A 15,235-nucleotide genomic window follows, 5' to 3' on the forward strand; every position below is an offset into this window, starting at 1 on the left:
GTATATATAAACCCTATACATATTTGTATAAATAAAATAAATATACCATATAATGTATTATATAGTATTAGTATTAAATAGCATACTATATAGTATTATATAGTATACAGATTTATATGCATATATACACATGGAATGCCATGGAATGCCTCGCCCCCTATTCCCAAATTTGTAACTCAGTCACGGCAGCTAAAGGACTTTAAGGATTAATTACTGAGAATCTACCAGAGACTTGGTATTTTTAGTTATTCTGGTTTAATATCATTTAATATTTTATTTCTTACTATCTAGTTCTATTATCATCTTACATTCACATGGTCAAATTTCCAGTCTTCGCTCTTTAGATGGAATAGGGTATATTATTCACAGTAGTGCACTGTTCCTCATCTTAACTAGATGGCCTTGAGTTTCTTTTCAAGTGTCCAAGTATCCAGTAACAAGGTGGTCTTTTTTTGAATTGCAGAGCCCAAGACAAGGCAGCCATGCAGCTGAGTGAGTTGGAAGAGGAAATGGATCAGAGAATTCAGGCAGCAGAACACAAGACCCGAAAAGATGTGAGTCTCTGGATTGGCCATTCACACAAGTCACTGTGAATCAACTTTTAAGATAGGACCCTGGGTATTCTTTTCAGTGCCAGGCTGGGGGGACACAGCAGTCAACAAAGGTGTTCTTAGCTGTGTTGTTTCTGGAGGGAAATGAGTGCCAGATGTTGTAATCAATGAGTAAAGTTGATAAGTTTTAGATAATGACACATGAAGTCAAGGAATATACATGTGATGAACAGTGACAGGGAAAAAAGCCACAGGCCTCAAAGAGAGGATGTGAGATGGGATGATCAGAGGAGAAAGGACAGCCAGCCTGACATAGAGAAGATGACTGGGGGTAAACTACAAGAATTCAAGAAGCCAGCTGGGGTGGTACATCCTTGTAATTCCAGTTCTCAGGAGGCTGAGGTATTGAGATCTCAAATTCAAGGCCAGCCTACTACAAACAAACAAACATATCCTCAAAAATAAAATAAAGAAAAGGAGAAAGTTATGCTTTTACATACTTGTACAGCCAGTTGCCACATGTATGAATTCCCTGGAAGGTCAAGGTCACCAGTCTGAGTCCTCACTGCCAGCTAACCAGCTTTGGCACTGGGAGGAAATATATTTGCCAACCATCTAGCACCTAGAACCCATCCCACCCCCTTCTAATCAGAGTGCTCTGGGATAACATGTCCCAGCCCACTGAAGGTTCTCTTTGACTTCTTGAATTCATGGCATCTCCCTTTCAAACTCCCCAGGGTATTTCCCCCACCTCCACCACTGGTCCAATGTCATCACTGCTCATTTCAGCAAGCACTTTACCACTAAACCATATTCCCAGCCCAGTTTTTTTTTTAAGTATCAGTTTTCTGGAGGTATAACTGGCATGCGATAGACTGCACAATATAGGATTTGGATACATGGATAGTGGTATTTGCCATAGATGTTTTCTCCTGTCTCATGTTGCTCCATCTTCTTCCCTTCTTTGTCCCTCTTTATCAGACCACTGCTGCACCATTGTTTTTTTTTTTGTCACTGTTGATTGGTTTGGGGTTTCTATAATTATATATTAATGGAATTTTGCAATATGTTTATTTTTGTCTGTTTTTTTACTCAGCATAACTATTTTGTGACTTACCTGTGCATTGATATTCATTCATGTTTTAGTGAATTAATATTTCTTTGGTGGACATAACACTGTGTGTACATTCATCTTTTGAAGGACAATTGAGTTCTATCCATTTTGTGGAGTTTTTGCAAATAATCCCAAAGGTGCTATGAATCTTCATGTAGTACTAGAATTTTTTTTTTGCCAGTCCTGGGCTTGAGCTCAGGGCCTGAGCACTGTCCTTGGACTTTCTCAAGGCTAGAGCTCTACCACTTGAGCCTCAGCACCACTTCTGGCTTTTTTCTATGTATGTGGTACCGAGGAATCGAACCCAGGTCTTCATGCATGCTAGGCAAGCACTTTAACCACTAGGCCAAACTCCCAGCCTCCTACAATTTTTTTTCTCCAGTCCTGGGGCTTGAACTCAGGGCCTTGGCACTGTCCTTGAGCTTTCTCAAGTATAGTGCTTTACCACATGAGACACAATACCACTTCTGGCCTTTTCTGTGTATGTGGTACCAAGGAATTAATCCCAAGGCTTTGTGTGTGTTAGGCAAACACTCTACCTCTAGGCCACACTCACAGCCCCCACGTACCAATAGGCATACATGCATTTTATTTCTCTTAATTGAAGTCCTAGCATGGAATGGCTCCATCATGTGTGTAAATATGTCATTGCATTTGAGAGATTTTGTGAATTTTATGTTGAGAGTCTTTGTGTGTCATGAGAGTGCTTGAGCTCATGAGTCAATGAGCGTGCTTTTATGTCATGTGTATATCTTCTTTTCTGAAATAAAATCCATATGCATTTTTTAGGACTCGCTATCTGTTTGGAATTTGTTTTTAAAATTGTCCTTAAGTATCTGGGCAAAGGGGTCTCAATTCAGCACGCCTGTGTGTGAGTACAGTACATCCTGATCAATGCCACCTCTTCCATCATTCTTCCCCATCTCTCCCACCCCCACCGGTCCCCTCAAGTTACTTGGTTTCATTTTCACATATGGCTATTGACTATTATAACTGCATTCACCCACCTTTCCCCCTCTCTGTTCACCAGTCCTTCTTCCCTTTGTCCTCACCCCGAGAATGCATAGTTCAGCTTCCTGGTATTCATTTTGTTACACTGTTAAGTTTAAAGAAGTCACACCTTTAAAATTCTCCCCTACATATACCATACATTAGTTAACATGTTGTGTATATGACCCTATGTATATTTTCATGCAATTTAAAATCTAACTCCCACATATGAAATAAAGCATGTATCCTTAGTCTCTTGGAGGCTGAATTACTTCACTAAACATATTTTTCCCCAGGTCCATCCATTTGCCTGCTAATGACATAATAATGACATAATCCATCTTCTTGATGGATGTATAAAATTACATTGTATATGTGTGCATATCTTCTTTGGTTGTATGTCTGCTGAAGGCATTTTGTTCATTAAAAGAAACATGAGATAGGGTATCAATGTACGTGAATTAATGTACCTTCTATCTGGCAAATATAATGTAACCCTTCTATTAATTACAATAAAAATATATGAAAAAAAAGAAATTAGGTGGTGCTGTGGCTCATGTGGCAGTGCGCGCTAGCCTTGAGCTGAAGAGCCCAGGGATAGTGCCCAGGCCCAGAGTTCAAGCCCCATGACCAAAAAAGAAAAAAAAATAGTTTGTTTTCTCATTACTGAGCTTTGAGGGATCCTCATATATTCCAAAAATAAATCTTTTTTAGTCACTTGATTTAAATATATTTAGCCCAAATAAATCTTTTTTTTTCTCCTAACAATCTTTTGAAGAGTAGCAAATTTTAACGTTGATAAAGTCTAAACGATATATCTTTCCCTTTATGGTTCACACTTATGGTATTTTTTTAAAAATCTTTCATTAAGACAAGGCCCCAGAAGTTTTCTCTAATTTTTTTCCTTCGATAAGCTTTACACTCAAGTTCCATTTTCTGTATGGTTCAAGGTATTTATTGTGTTCTTTTTTTAATCTTTTTTTTTCTCTTCTGTTTATGGTACGTTTTATTTTGTTTGGTTTTTTTTTTTTGCTGGGAAAATTATTCATTTTCCACTGAACTACCTTTATTTTTTGACCTAAATCAGTTGTATGGATTTTGGAAGGTTTTTATCTGTATTCTACATTCTGCTGTATATATTGCTTTGTCACTATTTCATTGTGTTTGCTCCTGTTGCTTTATAATAGCCTCTGAGACCATGTATTTATTTTCAATTTTGCTTTTTTTTTCAAAGTTGGTTTGAGTATTTTACTTTCTTTAACATCATACCATCAGCCTATAATTCAGAAAACAAATGCCTACTGAAGCATTTATACTTCTCATCTGAAGGTCAGTATGGGAGAATATTAAATATTCTGAAAACATGAGTCATCTCTCCATTCATGATGTATCTTTACTTTCTCCCATCAATGTTTTATAGTATTCAGTGCATAGATCTTTTATTTTTTTCCAGATTAGTCTCAAGTATGTCACATTTTTCTGCTACTGAAATGTTTTTTTTTTAAGTCTCTGATTGTTATTAGTGACTACATACATATTGGATGTATGTTGGTTAATCTTAAATTCTTTTTTTTTTTTTGGTTTGTTATGGGGCCTAGGTGATGTCTCTGAGCTCTTCAGCTCAAGGCTTGTGCTCTGCCACTTGAGCCATAGTGCCCCTTCCAGTTTTCTGGTGGTTAATTGGAGATAAGAGCCTCATGGTCTTTTGTGCCCTGGCTGGCTTTAAACTGAGATCCTCAGATCTTAGCCTCCTGAGTAGCGAGGATTACAGGTATGAGCCACTGGTGCTCAGCTTTAAATTCTTAATGTTGCCACTCAGGATCTAGGCACTGTCCTTGGAAACTTTCGTTCAAGGCTACTGCTCTGCAACTTGAGCTACAGTGCCACTTCTGGCTTTTTCTGTATGTGTGGTACAGAGGAAACAAACCCAGGGCTTCGTGCATGTTAGGCAAGCACTCTATCACTAGGCCACACTCCTAGCCTGGTGATATAATTTTTGAATGAAGACAGTTTTACTTTTCTTTCTAATCTAGATGGTAACTTGGTTTACTTTCCTTTTTGCACTGGCTAGAAGTGATACATACCCATCCTGTTTTCATTCAAGCTTTCAACCTTTAGTATTTGGTGGGTGTTTTCATCAGGAGTGAATGTTGGATTTTTGTCATGTATTTTTTTCTGTGTCTATTGAAGTGATCATACTTTTCTTTTTAGGAGACGAATGTGGAGAATTCCACTGATCAACTTGAATATTAAACAAATTCGAAGTTGTGAGATAAACCTCAATTGTTTTTGATACATTCCTATTATATTTTTTAATTCCCATTTGCTAATTGTTATTGATCATATTCTCTACCTTCATAGGAAATATTAGGCTGTAGTTTGTTTTTTTTTAATTTAAATTTTATTGTACAGCGGATGTACAGAGGGTTTATAGTTACATAAGTGAGGTAATAAAACATTTCTTCTCCAACTTTTCCACTCCTAGGTTGTAGTTTTCTTCTAATGTTTTTGTGTGATTTTGGTATCAGCTTATGTTGATTTCATAGGCTGAGCTGTGAAGTGTACCATCCATGTCAATTTGCTGCAAGTTTGTGAAGGGCAGTTCCTACTGCTGTCATTTCTCACCTGTATTCCTGTAATAATCTGTATGACCTGCCAGCATCTATCCATTGCAGATTATGAATGAAATAAACTTTCCTTAGTAAGCTCTGAGTAAAATGTTTTGAAACCCTATGTTTCTGTATTAGAGCTTGTGGCTGTGAACCCAGTGAAGAGACTTACAGTACATCTAAATTGATTTGAGCCAGGGATCTGCCTAGATTCACAACTAATTGGGAAGTCTCTGTATCTTTGTCCACCTGTGAAATATGCAAGATTACTGCCTCATTTAGAAAGCTGGAGGAATTTATGATCGCTGATTTTTAAAAAAGTTATCATTTGGAAAAAATATTGCTCTTCTGTGAAGCATGTCACATGGATTGTTTAATTTATATGGATCGTTTAATTTTTATGGAATATTTAGTTTCCCTGAATTACTTAATTTGTATGGGTTATTTAATTAGTATGGGTTATTTAATTTATATAGATTTGAGCTATTTAATTTACTTGGATCACTTAATTCTCACAATAATCCAATAAAATGGAGATATAAATTTAGTAAGCTGCCCTAATTTGACAGAAAATAAGTGGATAGTTAAGCCACTTGAATGCCTCTGGGTATTCAGATGTGGGATGGTGATCTCTGTAGGGCCCTTGCCTCTAACTCAAACTCATTTCCCCCCCTACTTCTTCATCATTTTCTAAAAATATCTATTTGTCCATCTGTCTGTCTGTCTGTCTGTCTGTCTCTCTGTCTGTCTCTCTCTCTGTCTTTCTCTGTCTCTCTGTCTGTCTGTCTCTCTCTCTCTCTGTTGATTCCACCTTCCTTTAGAATGCACAAGTTCACCTTTTTGCATTATTCCTCTGTCTTCATGTCATGTTACCTGGAACTATTCTTAGGTTGCAGTAGATTATTAGTGAATATTAGCACACCGACTCTTACTAGTTACATATATAAAACTATGTGAATAATGGACAAAAGCCATTAAACAACACAATATGGCTTGTTAAGAGGAAAAGGAAGTTTAGAAATGGTTTAGTCCATGGGAACTTCTGAATGGCAGTGTCTGCCTCCTGGGATGTCATTTTGCCACTGCGTGCTCCAGATCATCTTAAAGGGACACAGTCACGTACTTCACAATGATCTCTTGGTCCACCACAGATCATGTATCCTATAGTACTCTCAAGGTTGCCTGGTCATGGTGTAGTATCTTAGCAGAAGAACACTGTAGTGTTGTTGGCCCAAGGACTGCATCACCCAGTGACACATTTCTCAAGCCTGGTTTTAGGTGACTTCTAACTCTGCCCGCCTCTGTATGGCAGAATTTCTATGACTCTCCATAGAAACTCACAGCCAAACAACTTGAATCCAGATGATCTGTAAGCTATTGGAAAGCAGCTATAGGTAGATCCCCTACTCCTAATTGGAGCTTATAGCTGCACTATATCTTTTCATTAATTATGGCATAATTAATTAATTCATAATTAATTGGCATGTGGTAGCTCTCTTTCAGAGTGTAACAATCTTTGTTTCATTCCAAGGAGTCATGGGATTTTGTAGTTCCTCTGTGTTTATAGGCTTCAGTTCCAGACCTACTGTTCACTTACAGCTGTCTTCTTCCCCCCTCTGTCATTCCTGCCCCCTCTCCCTGGGTAGGAGAATCATGGACCACTCAGTTTGATGCCAATAAAGCAAAGTTTCTCCTTACAGGGTTTTGAAGGCTAAATGAAATAGGTTAAGGCTATTTTAACCAGCATTTCCCTCTTTTCTATTAGGAAAAGCGCAAAGCTGAGGAAGCCCTCAGTGACCTCAGACGTCAGTATGAAACAGAAGTAGGAGACTTGCAAGTGACCATTAAAAAACTGAAAAAGGTATGAGTATGGCACCCAGGCCTGTAAGAAAAGCCTCAGCATCTCAACGTGCCAAAGCTATGGATAATCAAAAACATTTGGAATCATATTGAAGTGGAAGTGGACATATCAGAGTCAAATGGATTCTTTTGGAAACTGTGTGTGTGTGTGTGTGTGTGTGTGTGTGTGTGTGTGTGTGTGTGTGTGTGTGTTCGTGCGCATGAGTGTGTGCACATGCACTCCAGTATTGGGACTTGAACACAAGGCCCCTTACTCTCACTTGTCTTTTTCACTAAAGCCTGAGATTTTTACCTCTTGAGCCACACCTCCACTTCTATTTATTTGCTATTTGCTGGCTGTTTAATGAGAAAGAAGAATCTCACAGACTTTTCTGCTTAGGCTGACTTTGAACTGCAATCCTTAGATCTCAGCCAGGAGTCTGAGTAGCTAGAATTACAGGCACAGAACACTGGTGTCTGACTAAAACTTTTTCAAGAGCCTCTGAGTTTTTTAATCGTCTTTTCTCACAGTTCTTATTATTACTATGTTTTGAACAATCACTTATCACATCCCAGTTTGCTTTCCTAGTCTTCACTAACTAAATGCCTTCAGTCCCCTTTGTTTTATGGACCACTTGTTCCACGAAAGTGAAGTCTTATCTTTCTTGGCCAGCTAACCCTCTAGATTATTGTGAGGTGTGGAAATGGTCTTCAGTGAATACCTATTAAATGAGTTAAATGTTGCTCTTCTATGTAGAAAGTTTCAGGATAATCAGGTGATACCCAATCATCAAGCAGTGAAAAAAACTTCATTGGAATGTGATCAAAAGTATGATTGGGTTTTGCAAGCAGGGCCCATTGCACAATGTAGTCTGCTGGCAGATGTTGACCAAAAGCTCTGAAGTGGATCAGAGAGATGTGATTTTCACGGTGTAACTACTCCCACTGTTACTGAGTTCAGGCTAGCAAGTTGCCACCACTGAATGCAGATGCGGGAATGAATGTGCAGAGTAGATTCTCTCCTGCAGTTTTGGGGCTCCAGCCCAGGACTGACTGGACACACTTCTTGAGTGTGACTGTTTTCATAGCTACCGGAAATAGCGTATATGAAACAGACAACAAAATAATAGTGATCGTTAACTAAACCTAAACCTCTGAGATGATCAGTTCTCTCCTACTACCTTATATCTAATTTCCAAATGCTGTTAGACCCTCATATTATGGTTGCATTACAAAATTAGTGGGCTAATGTTCTAATTATGCCAGATTCATAAATTCTTTGTCTATTTCTACGCCTTCTCAGGTCTATAAAAGAATGTGTGCAAGAAAGTATGCTTGTTCGTAGCATATGAACAAACTCAAACCATGAGAGAGAGCATGTTTGAGTCAGATGACAAGGCCTGCGTTCTTCCTGGCACTCCACTAATTTTTCCCTGTCATATCTGGGACAGTTTCCTTCATCGTGTTATCTTTGCTTTCTCACACCTGTGAATGGGATTGATGATAACCTGTCTAGCTTAATCTTTTTTCTTTGCTCAAGGCTAGTGCTCTACCTCTTTGAGACACAAGTCTGTTTTTGTTTTATTTTGTTGTTGTGTTGGGGGTGATGATTAATTGGAGATAAGAGTCTCAGGGACTTGAACTGTGATCCTCAGATCTCAGCCTCCTGAGTAACTAGGATTACAGGTGTGAGCACAAGTGGCTGCCTTCTCTTAACAACTGATATTTTATTGTCTCTCAAGATAATTAAGCACCTTTATGAATTTTTAGGGGTGAAATTGAACTCAGGGTCTTATACTTGCCAGGCAAGAGATCTACCAGTTGAGCCACTGGTTTCCTCAAACCAGGATCCTCTCACCCACACCTCCTCTGAAGCTAGTATCACAGACATTCATCATCATACATAGCATTTTATTGAGATGAGTTCACACAACCCCTGCCCCCACACAAGACTAGCCTTGAACTTTGATCCATCTCTCAAGTATATCTAGAATTATAAGAATAAGCCACAGTGCTGTGCCTTCCTTTCATCATTAAATAACAACCTAATATTAAACTTGTCTCTGAGGAGAGAAATCAGAGTGAGTGGATTACTAGTTCAAAGTCACCTATCATCTGATAAGTGATAAGACATGTCTTAATTCGCTGTTAGCACTTTTCCATTTATACCAGATTTTTTGCTCGATTGATGTGCTATGGGAAGATGATTATGGGACAGGATATTAAAGATTGAATAAAAGTATATTGCTACTAACAGCTAATTCTGAGAAAGTTGCATTTTCCTTATAATTTTTCTTCTCTGAAGTCAGAATGCATCTTAAAAATGTTTTTTTCAGTCACAGTACCATCTAGAAAAATGAAGAAACTCCATAGCTATAAGACTTGATGAAATGTGGGAATCATTTTAAGCAATGCATTAACACTGCACAAATCGACATCCACAAATCTCCACCATTCTGGGATGTAACCTTTTTGTAGGGTCATCATTTTTGCTGTCTGTACTGTAGATGCTACTGAACTAGTTTTGTCCATTAATGCTACTGAGTCAGCTTGCTAGCAGATATCACATAGGCGCTTATATAATTGTGTATATGTGTGTGTGTGCGTGTGTGTGTGTGTGTGCATTCTAGCTTTGTGGAATGCTTTCATGTTATTGATTACAGTCATTTAATAAGTATTGAAAGCTCCATGAAGAAATATAGTTGAGTCTGACACTACTTTGCTATAAAAAAAAATCTTACATTCTAGCAGGGAAGTAAGACTTTCCCAAAGAATAAAAAAGGTGTTAAATGCAGAGAATGTAGGAATGTGAATGTTCATTGTCATATGTAGTAAAACTGAACAAAGCAACACTTGGGTGCTTTATTTATTTTGTATTATCTTTAAGCAGTTCTACAAAAGATTTTCAGTTCAGCATGTCAATTTATGACTACAATGTGTCTTGACCAATGTTACCTCTTTTCATCATTCTCCCTCGTCTCTCCCAGATAGGTTGGAGAGTTTCCCACAAGTCTTTTTCAGTCCCCCGCCCCCAAATTCATGTACCATAAAATTTCTTTTGCAACTGCTTGAAACAAATGTTCACATTCTTGTGGATTTTATGTTAGTTAATGACTTTAAAAGCTGAAAATTATTACCTTCTAGAATTTCCATATCTGTTCAACAGTATTCTAGAACTTGTCCAAAGCATTTCAAAATTGGTTAGTAAATTAACTTTTATTCACTTTTTCAGCTTGAAGAGCAATCCAAACATATAAGTCAAAAGGAAGATGTGGCAGCATTAAAAAAACAAATTTATGATTTATCCATGGTAAGAATCACATTCTGACTTAAATAAATTTCCATCTAGACAACCTACACATAATTATGCTTTATTTCAGTGTGCCAGGAATAGAGTTTAAAGAGAAAATGATACTGTATTAGAGGAATTCTTCAGAACATTTGTAAGCAAAGACATTATATGTGAAATGTTTCCCCTCAATGAGATGAATGGCTTGATTTTCTTTTTATTTAAGGCAATAAAGACATGGTGTTTAAACTCTACCTAGCATTGCTAAGTTATTTGCATAACACCAATACTGGTCTGTCCCCTGGCTTTAGAACATGAGATATCATTGCTCTGCCCTACTTCCTTTTTTTTGCCCCCTTTCTAACACTTCTTTATTTATTTACTTTTTTGCTGTAGATATTGGAGATGCATTTTCTGCTTTTTTCATTACTAAAATTTCGTTAGCTTGGTTTTAGGTTGACTCTAAAATTGGTTATCATTTTCTGCATTATGCTGCTTAAATATTTTCAGTGCCCCAAGCACCCTAAGAGCTCCCTCCTTAAATTCCTCCTCTCAAAAGTTCTGTATCACCTCTTCAGCACCGCACTGTGGTCAAGGCTTCTAGTGTATGAACCATTGTGAGACACATTTGAATCATATGTAAACCACAACTGCTTTTTCCCTGACTCTCCTCCCTTTGACAGCATATTTTCTTTGGGTTTCCATTTTTTTAGGAATGTGTTTAAGGACTTGACAGTTTATGGACCTCTCTCCATTTCTTTCATTGTTTTTGGTTTGTTTCATACTAATGATATTTCAGAAGGGAAGGTGACAACTTCATGGACTCAGCCTACCATCTTGAACTAGAAGCTTCCAGCTGTTTTAGAAGAAAATTATAGACATTTCCTAATGGCACCTGTTTAAAGTTATGAGATAGGATTTATTATAGCCAGTTACTGATACAATTAATTTTATAGATTATTTATCAGTACCTTTATGGTCCTCACTAAGTAAAGCAGGTGTTCGACTGTTTGGTTTCAGTTAATTTGCCGGTAACATCTTACCGTACATCACAGTAAACTCTTTTTCTATTGTAGTTGGATTACAGATATCTAGTATTTAAAACAAAGAACAGCTTTGAGGATTTTGATTTTTGATATGTTAATGATTTATCATTTAATAGACAATTAGTGCTTTAAATATCAAGACTGTAGAACTGGAGAAGCATGGGATTGCCCTGTGCGAGGCCTCCATACAACTTACTACATTTTCCCATGAGCAAGAAACTCTGAATCTAATGCCTGCCACCTTCCTATCCTCTAGGAAAATCAGAAAGTTAAGAAAGAACTTTTAGAAGCACAGACAAACATAGCCTTTCTTCAGAGCGAACTAGATGCTTTGAAAAGTGATTATGCTGACCAGAGTCTAAATTCTGAAAGGTATGAAACTTTGTATTCTATTGTCATAGTTCAGTGCAGTATTTATTTAGGAATTAGTTTCAGTGCAGTATTTATTTAGGAATTATCTATGAATGACACTTGGTGATATAATAAGAAAAGATGTTAATGTGTTCCTTACTGGCTAATGATTGTATCATCAATGACAGATTTCCTAGTTTTTAGGTCTCTGTGGGTAAAAGGCAAATTAAATGGTCTAATCATTATCCTACTTAGGACAATGGAAGTCTTAGAAGGTTGGATTAAGTGGGAATTAGCTGGACTTGAAATGTCAAGAGCCAATGCCTTTTAGAGTTCTAGGTAGCAATCCTTGTCTAAAATATGATGGAAATCTCTTAAGTAAGTTTTGCTATATATTAATAGCAACATGTAGTTTAGTACACACAAGCATGTATTTCTATGTTAACAGATATATGCATGAATATTTACATGTCATCAACAAATATAACCCTTGTACTAGTGCAGTTTGGGGAAAATGTTTTTTGTAAATTTTAATCAGAAGTACATTCTTATAATAAACAGTGAAACATGTATTAGATGTACTGCATATAAATCTCTGAGGTAGATGAGGGGTTAGGAGTTTGGAGTATGTAAAACAAATGGAAAGGATGAGAGCTCCTGATTTTGTCGGGAAGGTGAAACTGAACAGATAACAGAGTTAAACAGTATAAGAGCTGCGCATGTCAGAAACAATAGCACTAGCAGTGTCATGGTACAGACCATGGCCCTATGATCACAGAAGTTTCTCTTTTATCTTCATTAAGAGATGTGAGAGAAGCATCGGGGGAGGGGGAAAGAGACAGCATCTGAAAATGGAAGTACTGTCATCTGACAGGCAGTGTCCTTGGTACTTTAGTAACGCCTTCTGCCCCCAGAACACTATCAGAGACCTCCATTTCTCCATCTACAACTGCAAAAGTCCCAGCGATGTCTTGGATGAATGAATAGCCAAAAGACAGGCAAGAACATAGGGGAGAATAAGACAAGTATGAGGAAAGATGGTCAGGCCATTGGACAAAAAGAGATGTGTTGAAGGGGCAAAAACTTAAACAAAATAGACTGAAAGAAGATCATCAAAGTTTTAAAAGCTAATTTAAGCTAGTTTAAGGAACTAGAAATTTTGACTAAGGTATATAAATTCTCATAGATAAAAATGAGGAAACTTTTTTGTTGTTGTTCCGGTTCTGGGCACTGTCCCTGAACTACTTTTTCTCAGGCTAGCACTCTACCACTTGAGCTTCACAGCTCTACTTTCTGACTTTTTCTCTGGGTAGTTTATTGGAGGTAAGAGTCTCACAGACTTTTCTTCTCAGGTTAGCTTCGAACTGTGCTCCTCAGATTTCAGCCTCCTAAGTAGCCAGGATTACTGGTGTGAACCACTGGCACTGGCAGTTAAGAAACTTTTAGCCATATCCCCCACTGGTCAGGTTGCTGTGGACAAAGTTGATAGAGTAAGATTTCTTGAATATCAGCCAATAGGTCTGTTTACCTATACAGCAAGGGCGCTCTTTCTGTTCCCTGCCTCACCTACAGGAAAAGGACATGAGTGCTCAGTTTGAGGGAGAAGTTAGGGTCTCTGTAATAAAGAACAAGTGATCAGATGTGTGGATTTCTTAGGAGGCCAGAAAGCCTGGCTCTATAGATTCGGTGGCTTAACCTAAGGAACATAAAGGTGTCAGAAGTAGAGATGAAGCAGGGAATGGAAGGAATTTCAGAAGAGGAGGAAAATAGGGAGAGCTGAGATTTCTAAAGGTTGGAGGGAGCAGGAAAAGTTCAAGGAAGTGAAGGACCTGTTGACTGTGATTGCCCAGAAAAGGGACTCAGGAGTGGTTGGGATTCAGAGGATTACAGCCAGGCCTATGGGTGGGGTAGGAAGAGCTGGTGTGTGCTGAGCTGTGGTCCAGAGGTATAAAGTTCATGTGAACAGTGTCAGATGTGGGGCAGAGTTTTGCCCAAGGAAGCAGAAAGTATGAATATGTGAGTGAGTCTGAGGAGAGGAGCCTCCAGACTGAGAGCACTGGTGAGGGAGAAAACCATAGTCAAAGACTCATCTCTCATAAGGGTTTTCAAAAGGCAAAGATAGGTAAGGCAGAACTTGACACTTCATCCTCATTTAAATATAAAATATAATTTTACAGGGATCTGGAAATAATCCGAGAATACACAGAAGATCGAAATAGTCTTGAGAGACAGATTGAAATACTCCAGTAAGTTCTTATATGAAATGTTCCTTTGTTTTTACCATTTTTATTTTTGTAATAAAACCCATGCTACCTGTGACGTGAGTGGAGTGGATACATTCCAGAGTCCAGGTTTGCAGGTCACTATAGTAGCTCTTGCACTATAGTGCATTCTGCACACACACTTAGCTTTCTGAGCTGGCTGATCCTAAGTTAATTATTCCAGTACTCACAACACAGAAAGGGTCTTAAAAGCATTTGCAAATCAGATAGGATGTCCAGGGTGTCTTTATTACACTTCTTTAAATGATACATGCCCTGACTGTTCAGAAATCTCTGTAGCTCTGTACACGGAGAACATACGAGGTATTCCATCCACATGGGTAAGTGTCACTGGATGGCATCTAACGTGCCGGAGTCAGCCGGCCAAGGGTCCTCAAAGAGTAGGGCTGAGAGTCTAAAAGGAAAATAAGACAGAGACAGAGGGGTTCGGGAGGGCCAGAGCAATTGCTGCATCTGACAAGGTTTAAATGAACAGCTTTTGTGCCCGCTCGTCGTCGTCTTTTACCATGCGTGGACCCTCCCTTAGGGCCTTTTCCACCATGGGAACCCAGAGCTACACTTTTGCCAGTTTTCCCCTCACCTCTAAAGATGGCCACACAGGACTATCCTGTTTTCCCGTTCTTTCTTTTGGCATTTGATTACCTAAACAACTTTAGAAGACAGGCAAAGTTTCTCACATTAATAAACAATTTTACATTTAAATTTCTGATACTTATCTCCAAATTTTAACTTGAAATGAATTTCAAATTTTCTAATGTCTCTGGGCTAAACAGGATACAATATAATATAAACAGCTCTATGCATTATAATACCAGATTTTTTTTGCAGATTTCAGAATCTTTAGAAAAATTCTATTAACCGGTTCCTTTTAAAATAATGCAATAATTCTTTGAGACATTGTAAAACATTTAAACCTAATAATTTTCTTAAAGTTTAGACTTAAATTTACCCAATTGCCTTTGTGTTTCAAGTATGAGCTCATCCATTGTTTTACACAGCATGCTGACAATTTAACCTTGAACATGTTCACTCACTCCCATTCATATACACATTCATACTCAAAGATCTTAAAGTGCGCAAAATTAATATCGGCCGTTCATTTTCTGTAAGCTTTAGTGTCAAGAGAGTTTTGCCAATTTTACTCTTGCAGGTGAAAAGCAGATT

At 38.0% G+C, this 15,235-nt stretch overlaps 1 protein-coding gene across 2 annotated transcripts in view; it reads left to right on the forward strand.

The window, feature by feature from the left end:
* Positions 1-15,235, forward strand: part of Rasef (RAS and EF-hand domain containing) — a 76,044-nt gene that overhangs the window by 35,914 nt on the left and 24,895 nt on the right. For both annotated transcript variants that reach the window (XM_090329573.1, XM_090329574.1), the window contains 5 exons: positions 464-554; positions 7,030-7,125; positions 10,336-10,413; positions 11,695-11,810; positions 13,967-14,035. In XM_090329573.1, the coding sequence (XP_090185699.1) occupies positions 464-554; positions 7,030-7,125; positions 10,336-10,413; positions 11,695-11,810; positions 13,967-14,035 (450 nt within the window). The remainder of the gene's footprint in view (positions 1-463; positions 555-7,029; positions 7,126-10,335; positions 10,414-11,694; positions 11,811-13,966; positions 14,036-15,235) is intronic.

The sequence above is a fragment of the Megascapheus bottae genome, chromosome 3, assembly GCF_031878675.1.
Source record: "Megascapheus bottae isolate mThoBot1 chromosome 3, mThoBot2.hap1, whole genome shotgun sequence".
Taxonomy (NCBI): domain Eukaryota; kingdom Metazoa; phylum Chordata; class Mammalia; order Rodentia; family Geomyidae; genus Megascapheus; species Megascapheus bottae.